This window comes from Epinephelus lanceolatus, chromosome 15, assembly GCF_041903045.1.
Source record: "Epinephelus lanceolatus isolate andai-2023 chromosome 15, ASM4190304v1, whole genome shotgun sequence".
NCBI classification, from domain to species: Eukaryota; Metazoa; Chordata; class Actinopteri; order Perciformes; family Serranidae; genus Epinephelus; species Epinephelus lanceolatus.
The window spans coordinates 30,070,976-30,095,443 of NC_135748.1; the positions used below are offsets into that span (position 1 = coordinate 30,070,976).

General features: G+C 41.6%; 1 protein-coding gene across 2 annotated transcripts in view; it reads right to left on the reverse strand.

Annotated features, from left to right (window-relative positions):
* Positions 1 to 837: 837 nt before the first annotated feature.
* diras1b (DIRAS family, GTP-binding RAS-like 1b) overlaps positions 838 to 24,468 on the reverse strand; it is a 31,225-nt gene continuing 7,594 nt past the window's right edge. For both annotated transcript variants that reach the window (XM_078175171.1, XM_033642215.2), the window contains exons 2-3: positions 10,664 to 11,005; positions 838 to 9,294 (exon numbers count right to left, since the gene is read on the reverse strand). In XM_078175171.1, the coding sequence (XP_078031297.1) occupies positions 9,007 to 9,294; positions 10,664 to 10,972 (597 nt within the window). In that variant the 5' untranslated portion in view covers positions 10,973 to 11,005 and the 3' untranslated portion in view covers positions 838 to 9,006. The remainder of the gene's footprint in view (positions 9,295 to 10,663; positions 11,006 to 24,468) is intronic.

Consider the following 24,468-nt stretch of genomic DNA (forward strand, 5'->3'; position numbering starts at 1 on the left):
ATAACAATTATAGCTACAGACCTCGAATCAAAGTTGTAGGTCCAGTAATATCACTATAGTTATAGAATTATAGAAATATAGTTATGGTTATATAATTAGATAGTTATATAATTATGGTTACAGAATTATACTAGTTATAAAATTATAGCCAGAGCATTATAGTTATTGAATTATAGTTATAGTCTACTTCACCACAGTTTAAAGGTTGAACTGTTGTGCATCATTAACAATAATAATAATCCCATATATAATATTGTAGTATAAGGTAAGTCATTTCTTTTGCACAGTGAGTACTTTTACTTTTTATACTTTAAGGAGCCGACAGTTTGCTAATAATATACCACTGGAGTAGTTTTATATTGTAATAAGCTATTGTTACTTTTACCTAAGTGAAGGATTGGAATACTTCCACTACCACTGGTAGCATGCTAACATTTGCTAATCAGCACTAAACACAAAGTAAAGCTGAGGTTGACGATAGCGTCATTAGTTTATCCAGGAATTTCTTAAAAAAAACGTATTGAACAAATTAAAATGTTGACCTGATGACGGCGATATAGGAAAAGTCAAGTGGTGACTTTTGACTCAAGCAAATGTGGCATCAGAGGGAAAAGTCGGTGGGACACATAAGTCATGAGGATTCATCCTCTGGGAACCATGAGAGATTGTACGAATGTTCACGGTGAAAAATCACATACTGAGACCTTTCAGTCTGGATCAAAGTGGTGGAGCGACCACTGACATTGCTAAAAATCAAACTTCTATTAGCAACGCCAGCACAGGTGAGGTTGTGCCATCACACGCCGAGAGGAGAAAAATCACTAAGACAAGAAACACTCCTCAGTTCACATTTTTATTAGGAAAATCATTTTGCAGATTTGATTATTATTATCATCTATATATATGTTATTTTCAGTTATTCAGAGGATGCATCAGCACAGTATATCTTAATAGGAAGACTATTGCTAGAATAAATATCTATACATCATAATTAGTTAAATAAAAAAAAGTCCCAACAGAAAAAAAAGACATAAACCAATAGAATCATTTACAAAAAACAGTAAGTGCTTAAAAGAAATAAAACTTTTGCAAAACCGAAGCCGTAAATGCTGCTGAGGAATTTATTTAAAAAATACAAAGATGATTCACAGTTTGTGTCCTTGTTCTCATGCTGGCTGGAACACCAAAAGGGACCATGCAGGAATGAAGGGCCAGAGTGACAGGATAGTACCAAACTACATAACCCACAAAGTCTATATGCCCCGCTTTACGCCCCCTGTCTGCAGAAAACAGCGTGTGAGGATCTGAGGCGATCAGACGGGATGTAAAGGGGTGAGCCGGAGAGGTTAACGGAGTCAGTTTTCCACTCATCCTCCGACACTGATTTCCCTCAGATCCTCCGCCTCTCAACTCGACTCAACAGGACTGCGACCTGCCCTTGTTGGTACAGGAATGACTTTATGGAACAAACTGTAGTTAGACTGAAAACCACAACCTTTCCTGTGTGTTTAGATTTTACTGACTGCCCTTCGCTTTAGTGTCACAGGGTTACGTTTCTCATCCTGCTATGGAAGAACACATGTGAACCACACTTCCTCTGCTGTACAACAACATGCTCCTAAGCAACACGACCAGGAAGTTCCCAGGTACCTCAAACGAGGTGAGGTGAACTTCGCCGGGTCCTCATTAAAATTTGGGACAAGTGCTGCCGATAAAGAGACCCAAAGTATTTGATATTAAATAAATGACGATATGAAATTAATAATCATATGACTTACATGAAGGGAAAATATATAATGTAACTATAAAAATGTGAAAAATCAAAAATAATTCTAAAACTCAGTTTATTATTATAAAATTTTATGTTATCCTTCTTCTTTTCACAATAGCCTAATTTAATCGTAGAAATTTGTTATTCAGTTCCAGCAATTTTTATTTCCAAATATCCTTTTCTGAAGCCTGCTTTTATTTCACAACACCTTTTTGCTAGTGACTGTTTATTTTGTAATGCCACTTTTCCTCAAAATGAGCCAGGTCTCACTCAGGAATCATCAAAATCTGGTGCTTGAGCAGTGACTTGCGACATCAGAAACCAACGAAAAAAAGCGCCCTTTGAAGATCACATTTTGGCTTCAAACACTCGCGTTTGGTTGCACAAAAGCTGCTGGAAAAGCACGGATGAGTCAATGAAAAACACCTTTGACAAAAACGTCAAATGCTGCGTTGTGTTGCTAAAATCATCTAAACTTGATGCCACGAACTGACGCGGTCTCACTCCGAAGTCATGGAAATCTGGCACTTGGGCATTGACTTGCGGCGTCAGACACAGACAAAAAAACAAACATCCATAACATCGGCATAATACGCCGCTGGTAACTGTTATAGTTTACCGGTGCCTGGCAGCGTCAGGGGGAAACGTGGCGGGACAAGGACAAACGCTAAAGTGGCTAAAGTCCAACTGGGGCTGGCGGGAGGGGTGGAGGATGGGTCCAACCAACACTGACTTTCACCCTAGAGAGCAGTGTTTGTGTCCCGCAAGATTCCAAAGGCAAACCCTGTTCTTTCTTTACTAGACCTAACCACGTGTTTTTGTTGCGTAAACCCAACCATGTGCATTTGTTGTTGAAGGGAAATATATGTCAATTCACGGTGTTGTACCGACGTAGGTGTTCCTGAGAGAGTGGTGTTAGCATCCCGTAAGATTATAAAGCCAAACCCTGTTCTTTCTTTACTAAACCTAACCATGTGTGTTTGTTGTTGAAGGGAAAAATAGGTCAATTTGCCGTGCTGTACTGACGTAGTGCTTTTATTTTAAAAAAGTGTATTTTGAAAGAAGACAATGCATGTAACAGGCAGAACTTGACACGGTGTCCCAGAGAGTCAACAACCAACGCACCCAGGGTACCTTGCACGTTGTATGTGGATGACAAAAGTCCATGACCAGAACGTCAATATGTGACGAGGTCGGAGTGAGAATGTGTTTATCAATGGACAACAACTTTGTGATGAAGAGTGGCATTGGAAACGTGCACAAAAAATTTGGAAATAAACTACTGTGAAAAGAAGCAGTATGTAAAATCGTAATAAAAGCTGGATTTAAATATCTATTTGATTATTCCGAAATTTCTGAGTTATATTATATATTTTCTCAGTATTTAGTCATATGATTATTGATTTTGCATCTTATTAATCTAATATTTCTCACTTTGGGCTTCCGTACTTTCCCCATTTTAAAGTCAATTGGCATACTTTTATAGCATACTTTGGAAAAGGACCCAAGTTGTAACGACTTCATGACAGCTGCTGAAGTTGACATAAAGTCACCAAGTAGCTCTCCTCTGAAGAAACTCCCAGTTTTGCCGCGTTACTTTGAATTGGACGCTTTGACTATAAGAAGGAAATGCAAGTGACGGCACCTTCCCACCGCAGCATCCTTTCCTCTGCACTCTCTCCTCTTTCATCTCTGGAATATTAAGTCCTTTGAACACTATTTACAGCTATCTACAATCAAATGTGAGCAGGGTCGGCCTTCCGTCTGTTCAAGTGCAACCGACTCTCAAACACAAAACAAACAAACAAAAAAAAACCTGGAGGGATGAATGTGAAAGAAACTGGAGATTTCAAGAGGCAGACAGATGATTTATGGAGAAGTAGTGCTAACGGTGGTGCCTGTACAACAGTGCAGAGCAGAGAAAAAAAACACAGCCAGTGAGAGAATGAGGTTTCACTGACAAGGCCTGTGTGAATGTAATATGCGTGTATGAGTCTGTGTGTGCAGCTGAGGGCATGCAGTCTGTCTATTTTGCCTACATGCCTTTTTATATGCGTGTGTGTGTGTGTGTGTGTGTGTGGGGGGGGGGTGTCGGATGACTCATGCAGAAATGTGGCATTCTCCACAGGAAAGCTTCAAATATCTGACAGACATTTGATAAGATGGCAACAGCAGCACACAAACATGCGCACATACACACTTATGCAGGCCAGAGTGATGGGATGTGGCTGATTGCGCACTCATGGTCTCTCTCTCTCACACACACACACACACACACACTGACAGTAGCAGTGAATATGCTTAATTGATAAATGAGATGAGACAAGCCATGGGAGGACGGGGGCAGAGGTGTCTGTCCTGATTCATGCCAGCATTTAACTCACACAGCCCAAGAAACTCAATGGACGCTCACACACTTCCCATGCACGCCTCCTCACATGCAAGCGCATTTGAATCCTGTACAGGCTAGTTAGTTAGTGCAGTCGCACTCGGTATTTTCACACTATGTCTATTAATAGCGCGGCCTCTCGCTCCAGCTTGTTGTCCATACTGCTCTTGCACGCTGTCTCATTGTTATTTTCCCCCCTCCCTGCTGTATCATATTCCACACAGGAACATGAACAACGACAGTATCCTGTAGACGTCAGCAGAACAACAGATTGCACAAACATGCGCTTGCAAGCTGGCGTTTGCGTGAAGCAACCAGACGTGTCATAAGCTCATATTTATGCAGCGTGTGCACCACTGCTGCCAGTAGCTACACATCACATCAGACCAGAGCTGTCTGATAGGTATACAGATAATTTCCAGTTTTTTTTTTTTGTTTTTTTTTTAACCTTTTGACAAGGGCGGATTATGAAACAATGGGCCCCTGGGCACAGGCATGAAGAAGCCCCCCCCCACCACCACCACCATCACCTCTCCTTCAAAGAAGCAAGACACTGAATTGTTTGGTCTATTTTTGTTGTTGTTTAGCTGCATTTTCTGGTCATTACACATCTCTCTCTGTGGTCTGTGTCTTTTGAATCTCTCAGTAGTTGCATTCCATTTCTTTGTAGTTGCTTTGCATCTCTTTGAAGTCAGGTTTTGTCTCTCTTTGTGGTCATTTTGATTCTATGGTAGTTGCTTTGTGTCTTTGTGCAGTTGCTTTTCATCTCTTGGTAGTCGTTTTGGGTGTATTTATAGTTGCTATGAATTTCTGTGTGGTAATTTTGAGTCTTTGTAGTTGCTTTTTGTCTCTTTGTAGTCAGTTTGAGTCTCTTTGTAGTTACCGTTTGTCTCTTTGTAGTCAGTTTGAATCTCTTTGTAGATGCTTTTTGTCTCTGTAGTCACTTTGAGTCTCTTTGTAGTTGCCTTTTGCCTCTTTGTAGTCAGTTTAAGTCTCTATGTAGTTGCCTATATCCTCTAGGTAGTCAGTTGCTTTTCATGCTATTGTGTTCATGCTGTGGCTACTTGTGGTCATTTTGTATCTCTTTCTATTCACTTTGAGTCTCTTTGTAGTTGTTGTTTGTCTCTTTGTAGTGAGTTTAAGTATCTTTGTAGTTGCCTTTTGCCTCTTTGAAGTCGGTTTAAGTCTCTTTGTAGTTGCTTTTCATGCCCTTGTGTTGATGTTGTGTCTACTTGTGGTCATTTTGTGTCTCTTTGTAGCAAATTTGAGTCTCTTTGCAGTTGCTTTTTGCCTCCTTGTAGTCAGTTTAAGTCTCTTTGTAGTTGCTTTTTGCCTCTTAGCAGTCAGTTTAAGTCTCTTTGTAGTTGCTTTTCATGCCCTAATGTTCATTTTGTGTCTACTTGTCATTTAGTGTCTCTTTGTAGTCCAGTTGAGTCTCTTTGTAGTTGCCTTTTGCCTCTTTGTAGTCAGTTTAAGTCTGTTTGTCGTCATTTGGATCCCTTTGTAGTTTGCATGGCCCCTTTTTGTAGTTAGCAGCCATTTATCATCTCTCTGCAGTCGGTTTGTCTCTTTTTGTTGTCATTGTGTCTCTTTGGGGTTGTTTTGAGTGTCTTTGTGGTCGGTACCTGTTAATTAAGACGCATTTTTGAGCTGAAAGCCGGGGGGGAGGGGGGCCTGGGAGCCTGTGCCCGGTAGGTCCATTCAGTAATCTATCCATGTCTTTAAATGGACACAAATGACATAAATCACTCCATCCTTCTGGCATCTAAAACAAACCAAGACAAACAATTTCAAACACAACTTGTTTCTTTAAATGATGGAAAAAAAGAAGAAGAAGAAGAAGAAGAAGAAGAAGGAGAAAGAGTACTAGTGAGCATCCCTGGCATCTAACGGGTAAAGGGTACATTTTTACAATGCAAACTTTTGAGTTTAACAGGACCTCACATTAGTGCAAAGTACAACACATCGATAACAACGGATTCATTCAGCTTTCAAAATAAAATTTTAAAAAAGCCATGGAGTTGAACCTTTAGTTACATATTCACATTTTGCTAGTATTATCTGATTGATAGATCTGAAGAGTGGATGTGTCAAATACAATATATCATGAGCATCATTAGTAAGCTGTATATTACAGTACATAGCAACATCGAACCTCCTACTGTAACAACATTTCCTGGTTACAAAGGACTTATTCCCAGAAAGACAGTGGGTACAGATTTTCTTTACATGGGTAACATCTTACTTGAAGCTCTTATAAACATTTCATTCAACTACCGTATGCTTTATTTACAATAACTACACGTTTGAAATAGTTTTCACGTGGGCCTGTGGGCGTGAGTAATGCAGGAGGGACATTTTACATGGTGCTTATAAATGAGGCATCGCTGATTAATAAGCAAGTCTTCAAGTAAAATGTCACCCTAAAGTGCCCAGTTGTTGATTCTGCTGCACACATAAAGACAGAGAAGGAGACAGACGGAAACAGTTGCTGTGCTTTTCTTTTTTTTTTTCCAGAGAGATGGACACACAGTTAAAAGGGGAATCATCTGTGTTCTTTGGGTTTAACAGTACAGGAGCAGATTATCCTCCTCCCAAATTGTTGTTAAAACCGCCTGAGAGATGGAGAAAAGTACACAAATAATCTGACCCTCCTCTGCGTCCTATATGACCTGCAATCCTGTGGGGTTACGTCCCATTTCTCGCACTCCACAGCTAACCTGTCACATCACGATTTACCCTGTTGTTCAGCAGAACCACAACCTCATTGTGCCATGTACGGGACAAATAAAACGCTTCACATCGAGACGGAGAAGCTACCGGTGATCATGATGCGATTGTTCCTCCACGTTCAGGACTGGTGAATAAATGTTAATGATGAGAATTGCACAAAGGAGACAAAAAAAAAGGAAGAAAAACATATAAAAAATAAACAAATAAATGTACAAATAGATATGTTGGTAAAAAAGTATTGTGCTTTTGGCTGTCCTGTGTACACTGTGTACAATATTCAGAGCTCCTGTGTGGAAAAAAAGGGTGTATACATGTACATTGGACATACAGCAGAGCTATTGCTCCAGGAGGATATTAAGGGGAGATTATTAATACATAACATAAGCAAAAACATGACAAATTACATCTGTGTGTGCATGTGGGTGTGTGTTTATGATATAAAGTGCAATGTGAGGGCATTGAGGGTGAGTGAGCCCTGTTTGTCTTCATGTAATCAGTCAACGGTGTTACTCAGATTCTTTTTCTTACTTGCATGAATGCATCTGTGCACATGCTGTGTGTGTGTGTATGTGTGACCCATTCTGTTTCCTGTTTACCAACGCCTGCACGAGCATATGAGAGGTTACACGACCAAACCAACCAACAAAGAGGAAACAGAATTAAGTGATTCAGGTCGCACTGAAAAATCTGCACGGGAGCAATTTTACATCCATCCCTTATTTATTTAGAATTTCCCCTCTGTGTGCTTTTTGTTGAAGGAGGGCATTTTTCTGACTCTTACATGACTTTAAAGAGCATCGTAAAGCAAAAAAAATAATAAAAAAAACAAGAAATAAAAGGCAAAAGAAGAGAAACCTTCACGTGAAAGGTGCCAAAGCAAACTGACATTCTTGACTTCGGAACCCAAAATCATCCCTTTCATCTTACCGGCTTGGCAATGATTATCCGAGTGTATCATCCTCGTAAACAAGGCAGACTTGTATTTCTGTTTCCCGCATTTGATGAGAGTCCAGCTTCTTTTCATCCAGAGCTATTCTACACTAGATGAGAGTCTTAAAAGGATTGTTGCGTCGTATCAGTAGCGTGTGTGCATACCCTGCCACTGGATGCTTCTCCACTTCAGATGAGGATATTTATGATGAGTTTTTAAACATAACGACAGCTTGATAAAGGTAAAGTAGGGTCTTTTTATCTTTAAGGGGGCGTGTTTAGAATAAGACCTCATTCCTGTGGCTGATTTTGGCGGGGCATGTGTAGACTAGATGGAATATATTTAAATACCCCATGTTTATATACATCAGAGTCCTCAGGTGTGGCTCTGGGACGTAGCTGGTTTGCATGTTCTGCTGCTGTAATGTCGTTCACGCTCGCAGTCTTAAACCTTTGGTTGCTGCGCTTTCTAGCATGACGGACACCTCAGTCTGTTAAAACAGTGTTTCTAACCAGATGAGTGAGCTTAAGTAACGTTGTCAACTCTGTTACATTTACATTACTCTATATTTGTTATAGTGGGGGGGGTATGTAAAGGATGAGGGTGCTGGGATGATGAGGGGTGTGAGCTGAGCAGGGAGGGAGGGGTTGGATGCAGAATTGAGAGAGGACACTAAATGTATCAGAAACCTTCAGTCTTTTTTTCAAAGGGGTGCTGCAGTCTGTGGTTTTTATTGCAGTCCAACGTCTCCATCAGCTCCTCAGCCAAAATTTGTGGCACTTTAATGATGCAAAAGTCCACACCCACGCTGTTTCCGGCTATGGCTGTCGTCCACAGGTAATTAATCTGTGGCACACACTTCTTGTTTTCGATTTGCCTCTCGATATTCTGCATCATCCTCCCTCATCCCTCCTTTTAGCAGAATGCACATGGGTGTAAAGCTCCAAAACTGAAATCCTGTATGTTTTCAAAATAACTGTGTTTGTGAATGCACCAGTCAAACGGAGGAGGATGCGGATGATGAGATTCCCGTTGCCTTCCAGACGTTTTGCTCTCAGTGATACGTTAAGTGAGTCCCTCCTCTCGCTCCTCTGTCTTCCTTCTTTTCCTCCTTTCCTCTGAATTTCTCCCCCCTCCCCTGCCTCTTTCAACCTCCACCTCCACTCTCCTCCTCTCCGGGATTTACATCACGCTGCATTTGCCCTTCAGTCTCTCGGCGCGGGACTGCTTCCCCGAGCGCTTGCCGTCGATGTTGAGGCTCATGTTCCTCTTCTTGTCCAGGTTGAGGAGCTCCTGGAAGAGCTCAGTAACATTGTGGTTGGTCTTGGCTGACGTCTCCATGAAGGCGCACTTCCACTGGTTGGCCTGGGCCTCCCCGTCCTTGGTCTCCACCTCCCGCTGGGTCTCATCGCTCTTGTTGCCCACAAGCATGATGGGGATGGCCTCAACGTTGCCCTTTATGGCCAAGACCTGCAGAGGAGGAGGGAAGTAAGGACAGTGCTTGTTATGTTCTGGCTGGTCAGCGCACATTATGAACCTTTCTAAAAATGTTGATCTGGTGGTTATCTGAAACCCAATCATTGCATCCAGAGAGAACATATCCCTAAATGATCAAGGGCTGAAAAAGGGGAGCTAGAAAAGCACTCGGGGCTGTAACCCCCAAACTGAGAGAGTGGCTCCAGCAGATTCCAGGTACAACATCTTTGGTCTCTGTCCAGAAGAGCGCAGTCCTAGGAACAGCTAAGGTACTGTGCAGAACCCTCAAACTCCAAGGCCTTTGGTAGAGGACCAGAGCTTGAGGAAAAAATTTCAAAGTCTAAAATTTACAATCCATTAATTTCTCTATTAGTGCAAATGGCACTAAATATGCCCAGGTTACTAAGCAAAGCAATGGGGAACAAATAAATAATAAAAATAATCACCACATATAAATTACAATTAATGCTAAACTAGGAAATGTGCAATAGTTAACAGTAGCACAGGTGGGGCACTCTAGGGTACCCAAATAGCTAAACTGACCATTCACATACAGAAAGTTTACCCATTCTGAGGTAACTTCATTAATTATGCTACAAGAAAAACAACTTCAAGTTGACATTTAGCTAGATAACGTTAGCTTGAGCCTCAAATCACCATCAATACAAACCTCCTCAGCTGGACAAGAGAGGGCAGCAGCTCCAGAGACAAAGTCAGCCAGCAGCTGCAGAAACTCAAATCCAGCCAGCACAAGACCCATCTTTGTGGGACTGGACAGCCCAACTTGCTGCCGGATCAGCAAACTTTCTGTTGCTGCTGTTACACAGGTTGGACCCGGCACTGCTAGCCACCAGCCTGCTGTGATGACAGGCACTTGAGGGTTTGCGCCGGCTGAATTCAAGACACTACTTTAGCAGTCCAAAGGTCTGTCTCGCGACTTGCTGCCCACTCTGCTCCTAGGGAAGAAGTCCACAGCAGCGGGGAGCAAGGTGAAGGGACAGTGGGGTGGCTAATGTCAGCTAGCTAATTTTTGTCTCATTTGTGGTCTGATATAAATCAATGTATGGGAAACACTGGGTTACTGTATGAAGTGCGAGGGAGCTTAGGACTGAGAGGGGAGAGCAGAGAACTGCAAAACGGAGGGTGTATTTTTATATTCTGCTGTTTGTTTTTGCCTTTCCAGATTTCTGCTTACACTAGCTTCAAATAAAACAAACTGCTGAATCTAGGCCTTTAGCAGGACATCAATGTAATAGATTTATCCTGTATTTCCATTCAGTATCTATTTATAATACACGTTAAGTTTACAGTGCACACTCACAGTCAACCCAGCCATCCACAAACACACATCATCACTCCCCACCTGTTGGTAAATGGGTTTGAGCTCCTCTAGGGACTGTTTGCTCGTGATGGAGTAGACCAGGATGAAGGCGTGGCCTTTAGAGATGGACAGACGCTGCATGGCAGGGAACTGGTGGCTCCCTGTGGTGTCGGTGATCTGTAGGGTGCACACGCTCTTATCGCAGCTGATCACCTGGCGGTAAGTGTCCTCAACAGTGGGGATGTAGGTGTCCCTGAAGGTGCCCTTCACGAAGCGCAGGACCAGGGAGCTCTTACCCACTCCCCCTGCCCCGAACACCACCACACGATAGTCGTTGCTCTGCTCCGGCATTCTGCCCCCCTCAGGCTTAAGACAGTGTTACACCTGTGATGTTGAGGGTGGGAGTATGAGGAGGGGGCAGGGCGAGATGGATTAGGAGTGGGGAGAAGAGGACAACTTTAGCAAAGAGGAATTTTAGCAAATAATTTAGCAAATGAACAGTCAGCAGATAACAAAACAGATGGAGGAGGGACAGGAAGGGGGTGTGTCGGTGGGACTCGACCTCAGGCCAGTGGGTGTATAAGCACTCGTGGTCTGACTATGAGCCAGAGTGCAAATTAGAGAGGATGAGGTTGGTGAGGCTCCAAGAGTTTCACCTGACGCAGGCATTTCCCTAATCAATACTGTTCGCAGAGTCACAGTTTCTCAGTTTCAACCCCAAAAACATTCCAGCGTTTCCTCATTTATCAACTTTAGCAACTGCAGCAAACCGTGGAAGAGACAGAGAGGCCTTGCAGCATGGGAGAAAAACAATAACAATGACATGAACTCATGTATAATACAACATAATCCAATACAACAAAAACTCAGCTTTAGAAATGACTTGAATCAGCACCGCTCGAACACAAAAACAGAGCATTATTAGCATCACAAAAGAAATAGATGGTGCAGGGCCTCTGTATTGGATTCCACTAGGTTGCATGTGAGCATGATAATGTGTACATATCTGACTGAACATCAACTAAAGGTAAAGCTCTGTCGTGCTCCTTTATGTGGGTCAAAGCACTGTGCTGCAAGCATAGTCTATTGTCAGAAATGTAAACACTAATTAAAGCTGATTTAATCAACATTTTCATATTAATAATGGATCAAATAACTATATAGATGTAAAAGTTATCCCTTCTAGTGACAAATGAACACAGAATTATCACAGACTCTGCAGCTCCATTTGGCTCTACATCATCTTTAGATGTCTTTTGGCTCATTGTGTTGGTGTTAGAGTCCACAGCTCCAGTGTTCTGGTTCAGTCACTCGGCTCTCAAAGCCTTTAGCAGCAGCAACAGGCAGCTGTTTTCAGGGAACAAGCTCTGACAAACAAACCGTACGTTACTTGCCCAGCACCAAACGGCAGACAAACAAAGTTAGCAACTAGCTGGTGAACATAGTGGAGCATTTAGCTGCTAAAGCGCCAGAAATTTCCCTCGGGAGCTGGTGGAGACCAAAACTGAGCTAAAATAAGCGTGACTACTGGACTTAAACTCACCAGTTGGCTGAGTCCAAACGAATGGTAATATTCTGTTGGATGTGTGAATGAGCAACTGTTTGCTAACAAGTTCACCAAATTTAAAGGTTTTAACATGTGAGCCATAGACTGTGTAAAATAATGGACGTAGCTACTGTGACATCACTCATGTGCTGAGACATGTATAGCTGCAGAAACATTCTATACGTAGCGTACACGACACACCTCTACCAAACCGTGCCCACCACCAGTACAAGACAAATCCACCACCACGATTGTGAATCCTGCTACAATACGACACTGTAGTGAACAAATATGAGGCCAAACACAGCAGTAATCCACTTTAGAAAACATAATACATGAGGACATGATTCACTTTATAAGTAACGAGATATTACCCTTCCCATTACCCCTACCCTGACCTCAACCACCTCTTTTTTATCCTAATACTTCATAACTAGCTAATCGCTAATTTAGCATTTTAGTAGGGACTTCCACTTCCAGGCCAACGGGCAAAGAGAGCTGATTGTAAACTGACTTGTAGGTTAAGGTGGACGGGTCACGTAGCTGCTTCAGCTGCAGTTACACATCTCACATTCGTTTTTGGACTGCTGTTTTGAAGCCTCTAGTTCGGCATTTCGGCCATTGCCAACTTGGTTATTGGGAGCCAGACGTGACCATATTTTGACAAGAGGTTGGAGCTGGGGAGGAGCAAGGGGTGGATCTGAATCACTGACTGCAGCAGTGTCTTGCAGACAGTCTGTCACTCAAGCAGCACTGCCCTTAAATATACATAACTTTAACTCAATAAAATGTGGTGAGTTATATAAATATTCACCCTCCGTACAGTTGTCATGAAGGTTGAAATTACCTGTAGAGACCGAAAATGTTGTTTGTACCAGACTTTAAATATGTATATTTCTCCTGTAAAGTTGGGCATTTTAACATTGGGGTCTATGGGGACTGACTTGATTTTGGAGCCAGCCTCAAGTGGCCATTCAAAGAACTGCAGTTTTCAATCAATTAGTACATGTTTAAAGTAAGTCATCTAGAAACCAGGTATGATTTATCATTTGTTTAAAACACCTGTTGCGCATATTTGGAGTTATCAGCGCAAAAACCACATAATGGCACAAAAAAACAACTAAGCAATAGCAGTAGACCTAGACCAACAACTCCTGTCTTCTGCAAGGAAAAATTACTACTTTGTCAAAGAAGTCAGGTGGCTTTGAAGGGAACATAGATGCATATAAAAACTTAAGTTCCCCGCCAGAAAGGGCTATCTGACGGCAAAGTAAAGCAGTGAAAATATATTAAATATTAGCCCCGTTTCCACCAAACAATTTTGGTATGGTACCTCTGGAACCAAAATGAACCCTTCAGACATGGTACCTAGACCCTAGCCCCCCACCTCGTTTATTGTCCACAGAACGAGGCTGCATGGCAACATTTACAGAACAATATATAACAGGCTGCAGTGAGAGTCTCTGTCCATGGGATATTTAAAAATAGCAGGTTTGTGCATTTAGTCCTTCTGAGGCAAGCTCAGGGGTTTAGTGTTGCCGGAGCCCACAGGAACAACACACGTTTTTTTTTCCCTCAGAGTAAGGATTAGAATGCAGTTCACATAATCTGACCGAAATTAATATATATTAACGCTTGAAGATCTACTCATTACTAAAAGTGTGTGTCATATAAAAACTAAAGTAATGGTAAAAGTTGTCACGGTGAAATTTAAGGTGTGCTTATGGATTCATGTCGTCAACTCATGCAGTAACATTACAAGTTAACATTCCACCTTAAAAGTTGCCGGCAGTCGGCCCAGTGAATTAAGTTATTTTTTTCCTCAGACTCCACCTGCTGCAAGAGGCAGTAAAACATCCTTTCATTTTATAGTCATAGTTTACTAATGTAAAACTCTCCACGGTATGAACAGTGGTTACATGAGACTCAAAACCAGCCACAACTCAGCCCTGAGCAGAGTGACCGTCCTCTATTGACCGATCAACAGACTGCAGTGTTCATAGCTCCACCTTTTAGTACCAGATCTGTGTGCTAGGTACCCCAACAGAGGGGGGACCAAAAATGGGGATTGTACAAAATGGTTCCATTGGTACCATCCACAACTTTTCACAGTGGAAACAGAAAAAAAAGTGTAGCAGAGGCACAAAAACTCATTTGGACGGGCATTTGTCCCCAACAAAGAATTTGGAAGCTACGATAAACCTGGTTTGCAGTCAGCAGCAACACCGCACATTGATGGACTCTACAAATCCTCTCTCTCAATATTACCTGCTGCAACTCATACATATGCATCCCAACAATGTCCTCACATCTAATCTATTGCTATCTTTGTAAGTGCTTGTGTGTCTGCCGAGTGTCTGTGCATCATTACACATTGTATCTGTTGCATTATTTAACCGCTGTGGTTCTAAACTTGCTTTAAGGTCCCATAATAAGATACTCATTCAGTTGTGATCATGTGCAGCTCTCTAAGCTCCAGCTGTAATGAAACAGTAAATTGACATCAATACCAGATGGAATAAGTGGATTTCTGTCATGCTTGCACTGCTGGAATCCACTATTGATGGCAGGGTCCCTGTAATTGCATTGCCAGGTTCTAGATAATATCAGTCAAGGAGTTCAAAATAAATGGGGATTCAGGGAGTGCCTCTTGGGTTTTATAGTCAATCTATAGCTGTACGTCTGGGTGACGTATACAAGTGTTTTATATCTATGCTGAACACACATCCACAGTTTAATTTGCAGATGAGCCTGTGTCTTCTGCTCAGACGCATGCAGAATGTTAACTGTTTTACTTTGGTCTGGCAAAGCAGAAAATCTTGTCTAATGGCTCTTTGGTTCCTCAGGGTGATGATACATGCTGCTTTTTTTAATACTGGAACGCTGTTAAAAATGCTGCTCGACTAGCATGATTAAAGCCTAAATTCTGAACTTTTCAGAAAGGTGTCAGTGACGTCACCGCTGCTTCTTCAGCAAGGCTACTGTCTACCACCAAAGACAGAGAAGCCCAGATCGGCTGGTGGACACCTCTGTTAATGTAGCATCACGTTAGCTACCTACAGTGCGTCTCAAATCGCATACTTCTGTTCTTAACACTTAATTGCGTTCATACTGCATAGCACGGGAAAATTAAAACGTTAAGTGTGGAATGATGGACACTTCTCGCCCTCAGCGGTCACCATCTGCTATGTCACAAATTTCTCAAATTTTGATATGCTGGCTGGAGACAACATGGAGCCTGAGCTGGCTACACTGAACATCGCCACGTTATTCAGATGTAAGGTAGACGTGTTTTTTGCCCTAAGTACCAATATTGTTTTGAATAGAGGCCCTCTAATGTTTGTTGGGTCTATAATGGTTTGCTTCCGCGAAAAATAATGGTGGTGCTAACTTTAGCATTCACTAGCTAGCTAACTTGCTCCTAGCTGCGGCAACACATTGTAATCAGCACCGACGTTGTGCCATAAATTTGGTTCGTGTGTGGGCGGAGATATTGGGCAAATGCTCCACTGTCTGTCTGTGAAATTAGCTGTTTAAAAAGAGGATGACGGAGAAGAAGGGGCGGCTAAAAAAGTCGTTGTCACTTCGGGTAAGTGCAAAATGGCAATGCATGATTTCAGACAACATTTCCCTGTTTAAATTAGTACACCATGCAATAAGTGTAGTGTACATAGTGTACTACACTGAAATGTACTAACTGAAGTATGTGTTTTGAGACAGACTTTTAGCTAATGTTAGCATCAAGATACAGTTGTCATTGAAACATACCCATGCAGAGCATGCAATTTAAAAAAACGCTGGGAGCGCTTTTTTTCTGAAGCGCTGGGATGAAGAACTGCCCTGACAGTGCTTTTCTGCCAAAGAAAAACAATATGCGGACACAACCCTAAGCTAGTTTTGGTTCCCTCCCCCCGCTCTTTAACCCATTCGTCAGAAAAAAATGTTAGCATTGTAGGTTTCTGCAAAACACAGATTCGTTACATTTGGATGTCTCAACAACCCTGTGGTCAACATACCAATAGGTTTGCGCACAAAACCATTTGGTTGTGGTTTGGAAAAGGTCATGTTTGGTAAAAAACAACCATGTTCTTTGGTCTCAAAGTTTGGTCTGCAGCTTGGCAGGCATGTCGCCCAGGTGTCACATCATCGCCTACACCTCTTGATGACAAAGTCAGTTCAAATACTACGGCACTTTAGAAATGTTGACATGATTCATAAATGTAAAGTATATGTAGTTTGCAGAGATATACAATGGCAACATTTTCTTCATATTAAACAGTTTTGGGCAGGAGCAGGGAGGTGTTCAGAGCACTAAAGCTCTGGTAAAACCCACTGTACACTACTTGCCCAGCATCAAACCACAGAACAACAATGATAGCAGTTAGCTGGTGAACCTAGCGAAGCATTTAGCAGCTAGAGAGACAAATATTCCTCTCATGAGTGAGTGGAAACTAAAAACTGAGATAAAAGGAGAGTGAATATTGGATTTGTCAGGTGAACACAAACACGACTCCAAATGTATGCTAATGATACTCGGTAAAGATTTGCTGGATTTGTAATTTAAGCACACAAAAATAAGATCCCAGAGATCTGAGAACAAGAAATCGCTTCAACAAAGTCAGAAGGTGCAAGAAACCCAGATAATCAGACAGGCTGTAAAAAACACTTGCACCAGATGATCTAGGCCGCTTTATTTTGAGGTAAAGCTAAACGTGAATCATCCAAAATGTCAATATCAATCCCACGTCGTGCAGGGTTCTACTTTTAGGTCCAAGTTGAACCAGCAAGTCCATCTGCAAACTGTACAGGTTTAGCGTTGTGAACATTTAAAGGCCTCAAAAATACACATTCATACCCTAAAGGCCTTAACGCGACCATACAAGGTGCCACCTGCATTCACACTCACCAACACAGCCATCAGGAGATATCCAGGGCTCAGTAACTCGCCCCTGTTCTACCTCATGAGCCACGGCTGCCCTTTATCACAGTTTGCCTTCATTTGCTCCTCCAAATAAATTTGGCCAAACGGGATTTCTTGCCCTGTCTGACTTATTTTTAGCAGTGTAGCTGTGTTCCCAGATCTCAGCAACTTGGTGAGTACAGTGTTATTTTTAGGGACAGAAACGATGGCCAATATAGGACAAAAACAAGACCAAGTTCTAATAAACCAGAATTGTCCCCTGAACAAAGACCGCAGTGCTTGATGTTTTGCAGTTGTAATAATATCCTGCAAGAAAAAGTAACACAAAAATACAAATTTCATAACTGGCCAGATAATCTGTGACAGAAGTGTAAAGGCTGGTGTCATTTGTGCAGTGCATCTGTGATGGAGCTACACACTTGAATGTGCTCTTTCTACGGAAATGCTTCTTTTATTTGTCCTTCGGTATCTCTTTCCTCCTAATTTATGCATCTTGGAAATGTTTTTCTTTGACCTGCTCACTGAGGTTCTTCTTTCTGTTTCTCCTCCGTTGCACGCGCTCTCACTCCCCGGGCCTCCATGCTGTTTGATCAATAAACTAAGGCCGCTGCGGTTTTGATCGATGGGGCTCGTCTGTCTGGGGCCCTGTCAGTCCGTCATCCTGCCTGGTTTGGTGCCCCTTTTTTTTTTTCAATGACGGGGACTTCAGCTCCACGACAACGATGCTGCTCATCAAAACCTTCCTCCGCTCCCTCCTGTCTTTCACCTTAACTAAAATTAGCTGCCTCTCTCCCTCCCTTTGTCAGCAGCTATAACTGCACACACAGGTGCAACCTCGCTGTGACACGCATACACATGAAAGCACACGCACACTGTACTTCCGCTCCTTCACCATTTGTCCTTGACACCAGGCCTCTGAGATTAATGACGCTCCTCCCAAACTCAAGCTGTCTCTCTCCCTTTCCTCATCCTCTTCTCTTGTTTTATTTGAAACGAGAGGACTGCAGTGCCTTAATGAATTAATGGTATACTATAAATGCATCTGTGGCGGTGCAGCCAAATTCCATTAGCAGATAGCTTTGGCACAGACCAAACAGGCCTCCTCTCCTCTCAGTCAGAAAATAGACGCAACGCAGCCGTCTCCACTCGTTTATTTCACGGAGCGAGCAAGGAAATGTCACCTTTAGCGAAAATATGCACATAATTTCCCTCAAGAGAGCCACTTACGCAGCGGCACAAAGGAAGCGCATTAACCAACATCAAACACAATGCCATTCAACAGATCAAGAGCGTGATTAAATAGACACCCACAACGTGGTCCCATGGTATCTTGTGGAGAAAAGGGTTTTAATCAAGCCGCGGATACTGGAATGCTGCGGATACACGGCTATTTGGCAATGAGTGTTATACAGGATCAACAGATTTTCAGCTCGAGGTTCTCTGAAATGTTCTGGCCACAGCTGCACACACACACACAGTCACGCATACACTCATCACGATGTCGGAAACCTGCACAAAGTTTCTTCAGCTGCCAGACTGTCAGATAGTGTACGGAGGTGTGTGTGATGTGTGTTTGCGTCTGTGCAGTGAAGCAAAAGATTCCCCGTGCCCTGTGCACACATCAGCTCAAGTGTGTGTGTGTGTGTGCGTTTTACCAGAGGAATGAATCTGCATTTTTAGCAAGAGCAATTTATAGACCTGGGCTTTTCTATTAGGTTTGAGCAGACCGTAGAGGTTCAATTTATAAATGTTGATACAGTCTCGCACGTTCAGTCATGCTGCTGCTTCTGTGTTCACACCTGCTTACAAAACACTCAGATGGAGAGCCCACAGAACACAGCTCACATGTGCCTGTTATAAAATCTTTTGGAGTTCATTCAAGATTTATGAATGTGAAAAAGTTTCTCCATCATTTTACTAAAAAAGGAGGATAAAACCAGACTTTCCTGTCTGCGTCACTGCGTGTCAATGTGTGTGTGTGTGTGTGTGTGTGTGTGTGTGTCTATTGGAGGAAGATGATGCAAAGAAAGGAAACATTCCTTCATCCATCAGAGCTAAATCTGTAAAATCTGGTCATGATTCATCAGGATGATGGATCCTCTCTATTCTATATGGAGTGTACAGTGTTTTGTGAAGTGTTTAAATGTGGCTCCTTTTTGTTAGGTACACATAGAGGGATTAAAGTTTAAAGGGACAGTTCACCCCAAAATCAAAAACACATATTCTCTCTTACCTGTAGTGCTTTTTTTTTTTTTAGATTGTTTTGCTGTGAGCGTTGGAGATATTCGCCGTAGAGATGTCTGCCTTCTCTCAAATATAATGGAACTAGATGGCACTCGGCTTGTGGTGCTCAAAGCGCTAAAAAATACATTAGAAAAACTCAGCAGCAATGTCTCTTTCCAGAAATCATGACCTGATTACTCAAGATAATCCACAGACCTTGTTGTGAGCAGTTTCATGTAGGAACTATTTTCTCTCTCTACCAGACTACACCCACCAGCTGAATCACTGCTCAGAAGGAAGCGTGCATCTGCTCATGGATGAGACGCTAGTGCTCATGACAGCATTAGATGTAAACATTAATGGCATATTTTTCCATTGAGCTGTAGCTAGCTCAGTGGTGCTAGGTGAGCTAGCAGTAGATGCACGCTTCCTTCAGTGCAGTGATACAGTTGCAGAGTATCATCTAGTTTCAATATATTTGAGAGACGGCAGACATCTCTACGGCTGATATCTCCAACACTCGACAATTCACACCAAAAAAATCCAGACTGATAAACAGCACTGTAATTAAAAGGATTTTATTTTTATTTGGGGGTGAACTATCCCCTTTAAATAACAGTCACAATTTATTATTTTTTTATATGACTGGCTGAAGAGCTGCTTCTTTGCAAGTTTTAGATCCCACAAAAAAAGTTATTCTTTATTGCCATTAGATGGAAACTGACAAAATGTCTGCTCTTCATAAACATATAGAAGCAGCCTCATTCCTAGTTCAACAACAGTGTACATCCTTCAAAGGTGAGAACAAGAGGGGCATGAAAAACATTTGACTAACTCTACAGGGCAGTCAAAACAAACAAATAAAGTGAGCACAAAGTATGGTCATTTGTTTGTTTTGACTGCCCTGTAGAGTTGGTCAAATGTTTTTCACTGAAAGTAAGTTATCCTTTAATAAATAAACATTAGGATGGCAATATACTTGATGAGTAATATTTTGGTATTTATTGAGAAAAATAATTTTAAGGTGAACAAGTGCTGTTTTTGGCCCCAAATAGTTCAGTGTGTTCACTGTTATATCTTTCGGTTTTGGACTCTGGATTAGTTTAAAATTCACAAAACAAAAAACAAAAACAACAACAACAAAAAAAAAAATGTGGGGAGTAGAAAGAGCTCATCAAGAGCTTTCATTTAGCCAAAAATGTCTCTTACGCCCCTCAAAAATTACAAGTTGTTTAAATGAAAACAAATGGGATATAACGTGTTGATTAGTGCGTTTTAAATGTGTTGGTAGGCGGATTTTGTGACCGCTGGACAGAGCCGGGCTAGCTGTTTCCCTGTTTCCAGCCTTTATGCTAAGCTAAGCTAACTGGCTCCAGCTCCATATTTAACGGACAGAGAGAGGCATCAATGTTCTAATCTGATTCTTGTCAAAAAGGCAGAGAAGCGTAAATCACAAAATGTTTCCTATTTATTTGGCAAAACTAATTTCAAAAGAATTTCTCCAGTTCTAGAGGTTTGAAAACGGTATTGTGCAAGGAGTGTGTCATCCATCAATGGAAGTACACCTGACACCCTCCTTTAAAAACTAAATACATTTGCATTACATGTGTACACCTATCTCTAGAAGTGACCAGCTCAATTAATCAGGTAATCAATGTGAGCGCAGAAACGATCATTACATTTCCTCTGAATGATTCTAAATAATTTAAAGGTCCCATATAATGCTCATTTTCAGGTTCATACTTGTATCTGGGGTTTCTACTAGAACATGTTAGCATGCTTTAATATTCACAAAACACACTGTTTTTCTCAAACTGTCTGCCTGAATATATCTTCATTCACCCTCTGTCTGAAACGCTCCGTTTTAGTGCCTGTCGCTTTAAGACCCCCTCCTAAAAAAGCCCAGTCTGCTCTGATTCGTCAGCATTTCCAACTCTTCCACATCTGTGCTCTTAGTGTCTCTGCACCATCACTGCAGCCAGGGAATGACTGTAATGACACTGTAGCAGCAGTTTATACCTTTATGTAGGACAGTTGTGACATCACAACTTCACAGACGTCCTGACAGCTCATTTAAAGGCACACTGTCAGCATAAAGCCCGTAATGTAAGTAAGTAACATACAGCACCTATACCTGATTTGTAATAAAATAAGAAGTGACACGGAAATCTGATTTTTTTTTTTTTTTTTTTGCAATATGGGACCTTTAAGAAAATTAGATATTTTAAATTACACAGTTGAAACATCTAATTATACTCCTCTCATCTGCATTTAACACCTGTATTACATCATTAAATAACAAATAAACAAATTACTGGCTAAATGTGATCTGTGTGTATATGCATCAGAGGATATACATGTAACAATACCTGTGAGTACGCTTGAGGTGTTTGAAGGCTGTGTACGAGACTATGGGCGTGCCTGCCTCTCATTAGTGTCAATCTATACTGTGATTGAGCATACACCTCCATGCATGCCTGGAGTATGTGCCTTGGACTGCACAAGAGATTGCAGCACTGTGGTCTTGGCTTAGTAGCTAATCATTGAGCTTAACCTCCTCTGTGCTCCTGGCCTGCTCTGCATTGACCCAATTCCCAGGACTTAAGATACCAGCAGTCTCCCTATAAGACTACATGCAGCTCCAGATGAAGCCCTTTGATACTCCATGCACATCCCTTTGACTCAGCATGCACTGATACAAACGCTGTGACATGGGAATATCAGCACAGCCAGACATGCAACCAATACGGGTGACATTTATCTGTCTGATGATATTCAGAATACGACATCTAAGTTGGACTGGAAGGTTTTGCAGCAGAGGATACATTTAGCAACCACAGAACAGGCACCAGGAATTTCCCCCTTAGCACTATTTTGTAAATCCACCGGTGAGCTGTGCGCAGTTTAGGCTTTCCCTGGATGATTCATTCATTAAAACAACCCCAAATGTTTTATTACTTTTCCACAACCATGGGTTAAGACCACACTTTCTACTCTCTCCAATCCAAGCACGGTGTAGATGTTTAGTCCAGCCAGTGTAAAACTACAAGGTCAATAAAGCAGTAAGAATAAGAATTGCTACAACACTGAGCTTCATGAAATACTTACCTAAACTAAAAGCTTCTCACCATCCAGTCAAAAACAAGACAGGTTCCTTATAGTTCTTGAAACACTGACCTGCTGAAGTTCACACCACAGCAATAAAGCCTTCTTTTAATCCCTGATTTAGCAGCATCACACAGTAATTTCAAGTGTGGTTTAATACTACGGGTGTTAATGACAGGTTTTATCAGGACATGATGTGGATATATATCAATTCTTTAGACAACAATACAATATTTACGGATATCACAAAGTCTGCCACGGTACAGTTTCGATTCAATACGATTCAGGGGCCTGTGATCAATATGAGACGATATCAGTAAGTATCCTCGTTGTCCTTTCCTTGGCTGCTTGCCATTGTCTGCCTGGGGCTAGGCTGCAAGCCTTGTTTGAATGTTAAAGAGGGAGGTATGCTTGGATGGAAATGGTGACACAGACTAGCCAAAATAAAGTCCTGTATTGATTGTATTTCATAGTCGATCAAGAATCGATATATTAAGCCCAATCGATGACACGCCTATTTAATACTATTGCAAACTCTACTGAGCATCGGCTTTGTCAGAAAGAACAACTGGTGTATCTGATTAAAGTGCAACCGCACAAACTCAAGTTGCAAGTGTGCATAGGCAAGGAATTTGAATCCAGTGTGGAAATGGTGGACTCCGCCACTGATGACGACAGCTACCATACAGAGAGGTAATTACAGATTGTAAAAATACACCGAATGGCAGGTGCAGAAAAGGTAAATTGGAACAAAAATGGAGTTTGACTAGGGATTAAACTTTAAAAGTCTAGTGTAGGATTTAGTGGCATCTAGCAGTTGAGGTTGCAGATTGAAACCAACTTAAATTTCTTCAGTGTGCCAAGCATGTATTGAGAACTACGGTGGGAGGTGTTGGGTTTTTCCGTTCTAGGCTACTGTGGAAACAACATGGCAAGCACTGTGGGAGAGGACCCGCCCCCTATGTAGATATAAACGGCTCATTCTGAGGTAAACAAAACATAACTATTCTTATTTCCAGGTGATCATACACTGAAGATAACATACTTATTATGTTATAATCCATTTGTGCCAATGTATCCCTCTAAATCCTACACACTGACACTCTGAGTATGTTGTTTTTGAAAATACTAATACAGCCAAAGGTTGTAGTCATTCCTTATGTTACTCATTAGCTGTAGTTTTACATTGACAGATCTATAGTCAAATCAAATATCACAATATTTTTGACCAAAAACCTCAATATTGATATTGCAATAATATTGTAGGGTTGTCACAATGAGATTTTTGATAAATAATCATCTGTTATATGGATATTACGACAGCCAGAAAAGTCTGGTAAGTTCAGAAAATGACATCACTATACTGTATCTATATATTAATATTATAATATCCAAACTCTAAGACGATATTTGATCTCGTATCACGATATTTATGTAATATCCACACATTGCCAAGCCCTAGTTTAAGAAGAAAGTTTATCTTGAACCAACTATGACAAAACAATAAAGGTTGCATTTCTTGCTAGTTGGAATTATCCAGGGAAAGACACAATGCATTTATCTCACTGGTATACTCACAAAAAAAGTGCTAGAGAGAAATCTACCTGCAGAACAAAACAAAAGTCTTGAGACAAGAACACTTCAAGGTACTGAAATGTTCCAAAATATGTTTAAAAAATCCACAGACTGAACCACACAGACCTGTCTCACATCAAAAGCCAAATATTTATCATCATTAGCATTTAGCTTGTTAGCACCAGCCCTTGCTGTTGCCCATAGAGAGGGAAAGAAAGATCAAAAACTGATGCATGTTTTTCATGCACAAGATGCAGACTTCCTTCTGCTTGCTAAACAGCCGGCAGTACACAGTGGCGTCAGGTGTTCAGAGTCTGTATTTAAAACATCTCTCTACCTGCAACGACTCCGTGATAAGTCTAAATGGAGATAGCAAATGTGCACTTTCAGTAAGAGGGAGACATTTCCCCCTCCGGCAGATTGATTCCTGAGCTGTAATCAAACCCTGAAACCATAATCACGCAGCTTCTATGCAGC